General features: G+C 42.7%; 1 protein-coding gene across 1 annotated transcript in view; it reads right to left on the bottom strand.

Annotated features, from left to right (window-relative positions):
- Positions 1 to 1947: 1947 nt before the first annotated feature.
- The window catches only part of SNRNP40 (small nuclear ribonucleoprotein U5 subunit 40), a 38384-nt gene continuing 28208 nt past the window's right edge, over positions 1948 to 12123 (bottom strand). The window contains exons 7-10 of the mRNA XM_081223435.1: positions 8717 to 8799; positions 7389 to 7450; positions 3311 to 3414; positions 1948 to 2580 (exon numbers count right to left, since the gene is read on the bottom strand). Coding sequence (XP_081079561.1) covers positions 2531 to 2580; positions 3311 to 3414; positions 7389 to 7450; positions 8717 to 8799 — 299 coding nt within the window. The 3' untranslated portion in view covers positions 1948 to 2530. The remainder of the gene's footprint in view (positions 2581 to 3310; positions 3415 to 7388; positions 7451 to 8716; positions 8800 to 12123) is intronic.

The raw sequence follows: 12123 nt of genomic DNA, 5'->3' as shown, positions 1-12123 counted from the left end.
GTGAGCATGGGATCTTTATGCCCAAAGTACCTAAGATACCTGGGAAACAGTGTTCTGTGGAATACACTTTAGGAAACCTCAACCTATAAGATAAATCATAGTACAAGCTCTCCAGCATTTGGCTCCTACTTAATTTAGCCCCATCACTAACCATGCTGAAGTTCTCTTGGTTCATGAAAACACACCAAGCTTTCAAGCTTGTGCCTGCTGTTTCTTAGAATGCACATGTTTTTTTGCCCACTGGCAAAGTCCTACTCATTCTCTAAGTCCCAATCTAAGGATAAAGAATCTGTGAAACTTCCTTAACTCCCAGGAACAATAAAGTGCTTTCCATTTCCAGTGTAAAGTGAATAAACTTTATACTTTATTCACTGTACTAAAAGTAATTGGTTTGACAGGTTTATCACCCTGCTGGTTCCTTCATTAATGAGTTAAGTCTTGGACATGTGCTCACTTAAAACTATCCTCTTGGGCTTCCCTGGTGGCGCAGTGGTTGAGAGTCCACCTGCCGATGCAGGGGACACAGGTTCGTGCCCTGGTCCAGGAAGATCCCACATGCCGCGGAGTGGCTGGGCCCGTAAGCCATGGCCGCTGAGCCTGTGCATCTGGAGCCTGTGCTCTGCAACGGGAGAGGCCACAACAGTGAGAGGCCCGCGTACCGCAAAAAAACAAAAACAAAAACAAAACTATGGGGCTTCCCTGGTGGCGCAGTGGTTGAGTCCGCCTGCAGATGCAGGGGACACGGGTTCGTGCCCCGGTCCGGGAGGATCCCACATGCCGCGGAGCGGCTAGGCCCGTGAGCCATGGCCGCTGAGCCTGTGCGTCCGGAGCCTGCGCTCCGCAAGGGGAGAGGCCACAACAGTGAGAGGCCCGCATAACGCAAAAAAAAAAACCAAAAAAACAAAAAAACAACTATCCTACTTACTTTTACTTACTTACTTACTTACTTATTTATTTTGGCTGTGTTGCATCTTCGTTTCTGTGCGAGGGCCTTCCCTAGTTGTGGCAAGCGGGGGCCACTCTTCATCGCGGTGCGCGGGCCTGTCACCGTCGCGGCCTCTCCCGTCGCGGAGCACAGGCTCCAGACGCGCAGGCTCAGCAGTTGTGGCCCACGGGTCTAGTTACTCCGCGGCATGTGGGATCCCCCCAGACCAGGGCCCGAACCTGTGTCCCCTGCACCAGCAGGCAGACTCCCAACCACTGCGCCACCAGGGAAGCCCCCTCTTTCTTTTATAACTTAAGTAGATGATTCAGTTTGTGAGCTAAAAGTATAAAACCAAACACGTTCAGAACAGGTTGGAGGTGTGAAGACCTCTGTGTTGAGGTAGGAGATTCAGAAAAGACACACTGCGCTCCCCAGTGCTAGATGGGATTCATCAGTGCTGATCTGTGTGCCGGGCAGAGTCACCCCGTGAGCCAGAGACAGTACCTGTCATGGGGGTAGAAGGCAACTAATAGCATTTCTTTTTTTTTTTTTTGTCGCGGTACGCGGGCCTCTCACTGTTGTGGCCTCTCCCGTTGCAGAGCACAGGCTCCGGACGCGCAGGCCCAGCGGCCATGGCTCACGGGCCCAGCTGCTCCGCAGCATGTGGGATCTTCCCGGACCGGGGCACGAACCCACGTCCCCTGCATCGATCGGCAGGCGGACTCTCAACCGCTGCGCCACCAGGGAAGCCCAATAGCATTTCTTAATGCCTGTCAGTTTAAGACAGACAAGCAAAATGATAAAAAAAAAGTCTTAGACAATGTCATGGCCCAGCAGCACCAAAACTTTCTCATATTCCTTTTGAGTTGAGTTTGATACAGCATTCCAGCCAATGCTATTGCTACCAGCTGAGAATGCCCCAAATCTGCCCACTTCAGGAAACCGGAGGGTAGGGACTGCTGCTCAGAAAAGTGCTTTTGGCAGGAGGCAGAGTAGACACAGACTATGTTCAGCTTCTCGTAAGTTTAAATGAACTGTATGTATCCCCTGGCCATGTCATGCTCTGCTAAGATTTACAGTGGTCAAGCCTCAAAGAAAAGACAGCAATAAATCCAATCCACATGGCTCTTGTAAAAAGGCATCTATTTGGCTTTTAATACAAAATGAGTCAGAGAAACAAAGAAAGAAAATATCATACAAGTTATTGAGTTAAAAAAAAAATCCCCAACGAATAAATTTTGGTCACATTCCCTGTCTTCAGCCTAAATTAGGAAACAGGAGACTATGCACCAACCAACGTGCGTCCCTTTGAAGAAACCTTACTTAAAAAAAAAAAAAAAAAAAAAAAAAAGAGGAAAAAAAAATCAATCCCTGAAATCTGGCAGGTGGTTTTAAGAGGCCCCTGTAAGGTTGCCTTAATCATCCTGATGAAATAGGATACTGGGATACTTGTGGTTGCTGGAATATGGCCACCTCCTCCTTGTTTCTTGCAAGTAATGATCTTCATCTGAAGGGAGGATGCTAGCTTGGGCATCATTTGATGCCACTTATGCTGTCTGAGGTCTCAGGGTCAAGCAGCCTTGTGGAGTCTTCCATTCCATATCTTCACTGAATCTCTCCCATATATAGTCTCTTGTCACTGGATGCTGAGAGAACTGAGGTGAAAAGAACAAAGATAACTGGAAATAATGAAGGCTCAAGGAGACCTGGTGCTCAAGGGCTCTTATGTTAAGAGGCAATTTTGGTATAAAAGAGCAATTAGATTTAGCTTAAATTCCTCTCCTCTTAAACACCATTCACAGGAAACTACAGTATAGTCTGACTTTTCAATACAAGTCCTCTCAAAACCATGAGGGTGGACTGTGCTATGGGAAATACATTATCAGGGTCTAAATCCTGATGTCCCTTGTCACTCAAACCTTAAGAAAAAGACCTTCTCAGTCATTCTAGAAGAGAAGAATCAATGTCTTTGTCAGTCATTTTGTAAACGTGCGTCCGCTTGGAGAAAGTTACATTTTCTCCTTAAATTCAAAGCTCATTATCTAGTTTAGCTAGCCAATAAAATGTTAAGTTGAAATTTATATCTGATCATTAAGAAACATCATTCTTTTATCCAACTACATCACTGAATCACAGACCTGAAGCAAGTAAACTCAAAAGAACTAGAAATAAACAGACTAACCAACCCCCCTTTGAGGTTAAGAAAATGGATCATTGCTCTTACCCTCACCACTTAGAACAATGGTGAGACTGTCAACGATACCCATAAAGACTGTTTGCATGGAAATTCACATAAAACAGATGCGCACCTCTGCCTCTGTATTCTTAGGGCTCTTTAGGGAGATCCCCTCACTTTCCCTTTCCCCACAGTCAGGACAGACTTACTGATGGGTTCGTCGGGGTGGAAAGCCACTTCATTGATGGAGCCAGCGTGGCCGGGTAGCTTATACAAAATCCTCCTGCTTGTGGTATCCCACACGTACACAAACCTGCAAGGTATCATGAAGAGCAAGGCTAAGGCCTCCCAGAACTGAGGATAGGGGAGAAGCATGGCTTTTTAAGGGAAATGGCAACAACCCTTTATTTATTCAATCCGTATTTACTGAACTGTGCTCTGACATTTAGAAACTAGGAATATAGATTTTAAATAAGGCATGGATCCTGCTCTTGAGCAACAGAGTGGAGAAACAGGAATAGCTAGCTAAAAATATCAGCATTACTGGTATTTTCAAACACAAGCTTCTGAAATAGGAAAGATCATGGAGAAGAAAGACAAACGGTTTTTCCTACAGATCCCACACAGAAATCTTCTTTAAAGAGCACCCAATATAATTAGGGTGTTGTTAACTTCATATGCACCTAGGAATGTCTTAAAGGTAACCCAACTCATGGCAGGTTGGGAGACTAGGCTGTAGATCCACCTGAACTTCTTAGTACTGTATTCAAATCACAGAGCCCACAGACGGGACAGGACATTTCTGCTATATAAACAAAACCCAACCATACACTTGATCCAAATCTTGCATTGAATTCATGGACAGAATGAATACTGAATTCATGGGAAGGGGCCAACAGAAACCAACTAGTCTAAACTCATTTTACAGAAAAGAAACCTAAGGTACAGTGACTTTTCCAAGGTTACACAGTTCATTAGTGGCTCAGTGGCAGAATTAAAATTAGAACTCTTAATATATTCCGGTATTCTTCTTTCTCTTACCACCCTCAAATACCTTGTGTCGCTTGCCATCCTCCACTCTCCCCCACCCCTGCCAAAAGAAGTTCCTTTGACCCTCAGCCTTGCTTGGGTCATTTTAAGCTGAAGGTAAAATAAATAGATATTATCTTCATATGACCATGCAAAGACAATCTGTTGGTAAATTTAAAAGGCTGGTGGTTTTCAAACAGGTTATACCAATTATTTACATATTTGTTTTGTTCAATCAACACCTAAAAGGGTATACTCATCAGCACTTGATTATAAAATACCTAGTTCAGAACATTACACTTTTGGTCTAAAATGCAAACAAACAAGAGCTTATTAATTACACTGTTTAGCTCACAAGGGTTAGGCTCCGTAGGAACTAAATAAAAGTTCCACGCAAGGTGGAAGAGAAGGAACACCATCTGTCTACAGACTCCCTGGCTCTAATGCTCATATTTTCCTCAGTGTCTTCTTTCTTGCCATGCGCAATAACTGTCCTCATTAATCAATCTAAGGCTATGTGGCCTACTGAAAAAGTGTGCAAGTTCTGGGTTCAAGTCTCAATGCAACTATTTAAAAGTTAAATAACCTCAGACATTCATTTAACTTCTCTGAGCTTCTCTTTCCTTAGTCAAATGATGGAGTAATGATGGAGACAATGTTGATCTCACAGCTTTGTTGAGAGAAATAATGAAATAATGTAGGCAAAGTGCCTGGCACACAGAATTAATGATAGCTATTGTTATGATGAATAAATAAATGAGCAAAACAGAATCACATGAAATCAATAGGCTGAATATGAATAAATCACTCACAGCAGAGAGACTGACCAGTCTTCTCGTAGTCCTTGATAGGAACTGTTGAAGGGTTTCAAATCTGAACATGAGGAGGTAGGTGAATTGCAAGTAGGGAGGAGAAATTTGCCAAATTCAGGCCAAGCTGAAAAGCAGTTTTCTGAGAAGGAACAATACATTTTCCAGGCACATAAAAGCCAGCAGAACCCAAGATCTCCAAGGGTTTACTTTGAGGCCTCACTCTCCATGGCTGCCAATTAGACGCTAAATTTAGAGGGGTTCCTTATCCTCTCCTTACTCTGGCATGGCAACATTTGGCAGGAACCAGGCTCCTTACCCAACAGCACTGCTTGTTGACTTGGGGCTAATTGGTGAGGTGGCCGGTGAAATGTGGCCAACCTTCAGCAGGTAGACATACAGGCTCTTCCTAGACCAGAGCCATGCTTCCACATGTAAGGTTTAAAGGAACAGTGGGGAGGGAAAGAGGGAAGAGAGGACACTGAAAGTTAGAAAGGACCAATGTCAGAAACAAATTGCTCAGAAGAAAAGCTAGGCAGATATCATTTAAAAGCTTAATTACATAGGAAAGATACAACTCTGCTGAAAATCATGTAAAAATACTTAGAATGGTTCTTACTCTGTCAGAATGTAAGACATCTTAGGCTGTGGGCCTGTTTTTTCAAGGTCTTCTTTAGAAACCTGGCAACTGAAAATCCTTTAGATTCCCTCTTCAGGGCAGCTTGCAAAACCACCAGGACTCAAACCAGCAATGTGACACCGTTTTATCTGGGCCCTTTTTCCCCCATAAAATACTCAAATACTTGTCCATTTTTCCTGGCATTAAACATGCCAGGGAAAAAAAGTGGACTCTGGAATCCTCAGGTAAGTTCAGCATTGTTCACAAGTCAGAAAGGGTGGGACAGACCAAAGTGAGGCTTCTTTATGGTTGTGCTAGAGCCCCAAATAGGAGAAAACTCTGGCACATGCTGAAAGCCCAAGCTAGCCTAGGAAAGGCTTCATGCTTATAGGATGGTGCCTGTTTTAGTCAGGTAGCAGGAAAATCCCTAAGGGGGGAGAAAGATGGGGTTAAGCTAAAAAGGGTTAAGACATCTCCCACTGGGAGCTAAACCTAGAGTCTGCTATCAGAGGGCCTCATCATTCTTTACCATTCCACATTTGCAGCCCTGGGCACTTGAACACCCCTACTCAACCTCTGACTCCCAATTATAGGTCACCACAGACATGCCAAATACAACAGCATCTGAATGAAGAATTCTCTCCTTTCTGTTTCTCATTCATCACCTAATTCCTCAGGCAGTTTAAAGTGATAGTTAAAGCTTCACAGTCTTTTAATTCAGCTCAGGGTTGGAAAATACCTAGCCCACATGCTGCCATACCCCTCACCTAGCAATCTTTTTTTTTTGTGTGTGGTACGCGGGCCTCTCACTGTTGTGGCCTCCCCCGTTGCGGAGCACAGGCTCCGGACGCGCAGGCTCAGCGGCCATGGCTCACGGGCCTAGCCGCTCCGCGGCATATGGGATCTTCCTGGACCGGGGCACAAACCCGTGTCCCCTGCATCGGCAGGTGGACTCTCAACCACTGTGCCACCAGCGAAGCCCTCACCTAGCAATCTTGACACTTTTCCCATTGAACCCAGACCCAGCTCTGAATCATCCCCAACATAGGCAGCCATTACCAATAGATGAGCTGATATGCAGGGCAAAATTTGACTACCATCCTTGAGCTAGGAATTTATTCATGTAATATTCACTAGCTGCTTACTCATTCAGAGATGAATAAGACTCATTCCCTGACCTCTAGGAGCATATAATTTAGTAGGGGTGCCCCACTATGTTTGTCTTACTGTAAGATGTAATAAACGTTAATAAAGGTTAGATGTATACAGTGTGACTACAAGCCAGAACAAAGAGCAATTAGTAATGCCTGAGAGGTAAGGGAGAGAGAGAGCCAGGAGAGTTTATAGATATAACAGAGGTGATTACTAGAGAGATATAGGAGTTTGGATAATGGAGAAGAGGAGATATAAGAGAGAAGCCTGGAGGCATAAGGGATGTAAGAACAGGGAAAGTTCCATGTGAGTGAAGCACTGTGGTGATGGTGGGAGAGAAGTACACAATATGTATCTGAATGAACTGAAGCATGGCAGAAGAATCTCATGAGGGAAACTGGAGCCAGATTAGGAGTTTGAATGTTACTTTGATGGCAAAGGGAATACAATAACCAAAGAAACTGTTTACCCTCCAGGTGTAAAATGTATCCAGAGAGGGCAGAAATGATGTGTTTGTTCACATGATCCTTAAACACTTCAGACCACACATGACTTCATCTCTGAGTACAGCTATAACTCTCTGTCTGCTATAGCTCAGTGTCTGCACTTAATGTATTAAACATGAGAAGATACCTGCATGCCTACAGCATTCTTTACCTGATGCCCAGTAATCCTTACCTGTCGGCTGAGCCAGCTGCTATCTTGCTTCCATCAGGTGACCAAGAACATCTTAGAAGATTCTATAATGATGAATAAGCAGGAATCCAATGAATATAATAATGCACCAAACCCCTCTTTATTAGACTATAGCATCACTAAGAGTCTTTAAATTTCTTGAGTTTCTTCTTGGCCATGCCACACAGCTTGTGGGATCTTAGTTCCCCGACCAGGGATCGAACCTGTGCCCCCTACAGTGGAGGCATGGAGTCCTAACCACTAGACCGCCAGGGAATTCCCCCTCTTAAATAGAGTTTTAATTATTCTCCCCAGCATATAATCAATAATTATCTTATATTCTGTGGCCCAAGACAGCCTAATTTTTTTTTTTTGTTTTGTGGTACGCGGGCCTCTCACTGTTGTGGCCTCTCCCATTGCGGAGCACAGGCTCCAGACGCGCAGGCTCAGCAGCCATAGCTCACAGGACCAGTCACTCCGCGGCATGTGGGATCCTCCTGGACCGGGGCACGAACCCGTGTCCCCTGCATTGGCAGGCTGACTCTCAACCACTGTGCCACCAGGGAAGCCCAAGACAGCCTAATTTGATATATTTCAAACCATATAAAAACCAACTGTAGAAATTGCTTAATTTACAGTAAATTAAGAGTGGACCTGGCAACAAAATTTTATTCTGCCTACAAATGGAGGCTCCCCTTGCTCCTTTATCTTGATCCTCATTAAATTTTTTGTTTATATTATAGGAAAATAAAAATAAAACCAATTCTAACAAAAGATAAAATTTGATTTATAAAGTGAAATTGAATTTTAATGGGTTCTCAAAAGAAAAACATTAGTCTATATTAACAAACTCTCTAGAGGAAAAGCTGCTTGGAAGAGCTGACTTGGGATTTGAAAGTTTAGAAAAAATTTCTGTCTCTCAGAACTTGGCCTGTGGTGCTGAGGGAAGGGATGTATTCTCAGAGCTCTAATAGCTGGTCACTGGGAGGGTGAGGGAGGCCATCTGGGTAATAGCCATGGGAATCTGAGTCCCATATGGAACACCTACCTATGAGGGTCAAAGTTCCCAAGGAATTAAAAAGATAGGAGTGTCTTGTTGAAGTCCGAAGTCCTAAATTTGAGGGGGGCCCCATCACTATCTACCTATGTGATTGCCTTCTTGCCTATGCTTCTATTAGTTTTATTTCTGGCAAGAACAGTTTTGATGGAGAACAGTGTTACTAGAATGCAGCCCCTTCTCAGTAGAGCTGTTGTTCCTTATCCTTAGCACCATCTTAAATGTTTCTTTGAATCAAATGGACAGTAAAAGTCCTCTGCCATGCAGAACTCACCTTTTCAAAGTTGTGCACATTTCCTTGAAATATCTTCACACACCTTTCTTTGGGAGCAAACGGCCGGACATCCCAGACCCGCACTGCAAATTCAAACAAACAAAGCAAAACAGCTATCAGCCAGGGGCCTCCTGAGAACCCAGCTGAAATCAGTATCATGTCAATGACAGATGCTGTTTCCTGGGTGGAGAAAGACCAACATGGTACACTGCTACCTGACAAGGCTTTTTTATTTTTCTAATGGGAACAAAATGCATCCAAGTTCTATTAACAGGGACTAAGGACACAGAGGAAAACTGAGAAGGTAGGAAGGGAAAATGTTGAACACATTGCTGGAGTTCTGCCACAGAAAGTAGTTGGGTGTGATACTGATTTCAACAAAACATTCTGCAAATGATTCCTCTGCCAACCCCTAGAGTCACACCTAGCAAAGTTTCGGTATGACAATCTAAATACCACTGACTACTGTGACAGTCAATCTATAAAAATCAAACTCAGGACTAACCTTTTCTAATTTTGCTCATAGGGGAAACTGACAACTACCAAACTACCAAGAATTAGAAAGTGAACTTTGATTCAAATTCTAGCTCTGCTGTATATATGGGGGATATCAGGAAAATAGAGAGGTTGTGTTTTGGTCGCCTTTATAAAGCGAGAATACCACTTGCTCTTTTTTTTTAAAAATAAGAATATTTTAAGGGTCAAATAAAATGATACACGTGAAAGGGCTCTAAAAGATTGGCAGCAATACACAAAACAATAAAAATAAACAAAAAAATTTGTTATTTTATTGTACAGCTATAACAAGAGATTCTTATTTTTATTTTAATAACCATTTAGGGAATCTCATCTTTCCTTACTATGAGCAAAACTAGAATTAGACAATGGCAAATCTACTGAAATAGGATATAAACACCCACAGTAAGCAGTGGCCACAGCCATTGTTAACTAAAGCTAAACCTGCAGTGGAATTTGAGTGATGTCATTTTATTTGAGTGTGAAAAAACCAACAATCCTTGAAGTCAAACAGGTATAAAAAGGTGAAGCTATGCATGAAAGTTTGCTATTCAGCTGAGAATACAGTCAGAAGGTAAGGATGTTCATTCACTCAACAAGTATTAATTGAGCACCCATTGAGTGCTAGGCACAGTTTTCATTACAAAATGCCAGTGAAAACATTTTAGTATATCAGAGGGGCAGTTCCAAACTCTCCCAATATTAAGCATATAATCCAACAGGTCATCTTTCTTTTTTGCTATAGTAAACCCACCCTCCCATCCAACAATTCAAAAATAAGCAAAGAAAGGACAAGTGTGTGTGTAAATCCAGAATATTGAGGTGTTTTAATGAGGATCTCTTGTCACATCAATGCTTTTGGAGTGGGGAGGGAATACAGACTGGCAGAAAGAGCACAACTGAGATATCAATAGGTCTATTGATCATCTGAGCTTGGTACTCTTTGAAAATGCTTGAGAACTGCCTTGGATGGATCTCCAGACTCATCTTCCTCAGTAAACTAATCACTATGAGTTTTTTGTACCCCACTTGAATCCATAGCCTTGGATTCATAACATACCAGAGCTGAAATGAGCCTTAAAAGTAAAGTCCAGGTCTCTTATATTATCAGTATAGCAAGTGATGCCCAGAGAGGACAAATGCTATGTGCAAAGTTGCTCAGGGATTAGATGGCAGATCTGGGACTAGAATCCTGGCTTCTTGACAATCTCTTCTAAAGTTTTTTCTTTTTCTTCCTTTTTTTTTCTTTTCTTTTTTAGACCCCTGTCTCCTCCCCTCAAAAGTCAATTTTAAAAGGTTACATATTCCAAGGTATTTAAGATATAGTTCCAACAGAAAAACATAAGCTCTGCAGCAAGAGTTGTGCTGTCTCAAGATAATCAGGTTTCACAGTTCAGGCAATTCAAAATTAACTCACTATTGCCCCCAAACTGATTAAGAACTGTTCACTGGCAATTTAGAGAATCTAAAGAAGTCATATGGAAACAAAAGCATTTTGTAGGTTTGCCTGTACCTCTATCAGTTAGATAATGAAAATGACTCCTGCAAAGTTAAGACAGCCGTACACATAACGCAGTGGTGGTTGTGACACGCAGAACGAGTCGCTTAGTAATGTCAGGGTCGGTTATTTCTTACACTTCTGCTTAAAATATGAGCACCCTCTTGTTCCAAATAATTTTTACTAAAACCTAAAATAAGAATAAACTACATAAGGACAAAAATTCTACTGAGATAACCATGATTTAAACAAAAATCACTGGAGGTTAATGGGGAAGGCACTAAAGAAAGAACAACTTAACTTGGTGCCTGCTTCTATTTATCCACTGCCTTTCAGAGCCTTTATATACCACCGTGTTAACAAGGAACTGATTTCAAACCAGTCTATACAGACCAATTTCTATGTAACACTATTTTTAAAAGCTAAAAAATGTTCAACTTCAACTGCTGAAATTCACAGACATCAGTTCATCAGATGCCTAAAGCATCCTCTGGACTCCTTTGTCCCTGATCACAACAGAAGTAAAAAAGTAAAAGGTTTCCCCTAGGCCCAGATATCACATGTCCCTTAGGATCTATCTCACCAAGCAGGCAGGGAACAAATTTATTTACTTTCTTCCCTATCCGCTGACTAAACATTTAAAAAAATTACTTCGCAACTGGTGCCTTATAATGCAGTGTGCTGGACATGTGAACACTGGCCTTTCTGTTCAGGCTTTTATACTTTGGGAGCAGCAGGTTCACTCCTGATGTCTTTAACATCATTGGTTCTGCCCATCAGATAGAATTCTTTGTTGGGAACAAGACTGACAAAATGAGCAAGGTGGCTGGACATGGCATAAAAAGCTGAAATTGCAGCTATATCCCAGGCATCTTCTTGGTTGAAGATATGCACCTCGAGCTTTTTGAAATGGTCATCTGTTATGTCATCAGCTCAGGAAAATAGTAAGTGCAAATTCCAGCATTGCCTTTTCCTGGGCAGGGAGGTCAGACTTCCTCCAGTCCACACAGACCTGGTCAGAGAGCACTGGGTTCTTTGAGAAGACCCTGTACCGGGCACTGTGGACAACCACGCTATAAGAGCACCTGTCGGCCAGGCTGGTTACCACAATGATGAGTTCCTTGTCAGCTTTGCTGAGCTGGCCTGTTTCCTTGTTACAGATGGCACTGTAGTAAGCAAAGAAGGCTCTGAATTCCAATGGGCGGTGATACAACACTTAAATACATTTGTTAAAAATCCTGTCTTCTTTTCTATCTCCTCCATGAGCTCTACAATATCAAAAGGCAGGTCTTCTTTGTAGTGAATGGGGCAATGGCTGATGGGTTTGGACTTCTCTTCCTGCTGAGTCTCATAAAGGTGCAAGTTCAGGGTCATCATAGGCAACTTTTCCCAA

Source organism: Mesoplodon bidens (genome assembly GCF_964165515.1).
Source record: "Mesoplodon bidens genome assembly, chromosome: 2".
Taxonomy (NCBI): Eukaryota; Metazoa; Chordata; class Mammalia; order Artiodactyla; family Ziphiidae; genus Mesoplodon; species Mesoplodon bidens.
Note: the sequence above shows the minus strand (reverse complement) of the source record. Positions and strands in the feature narration are given on the sequence as shown.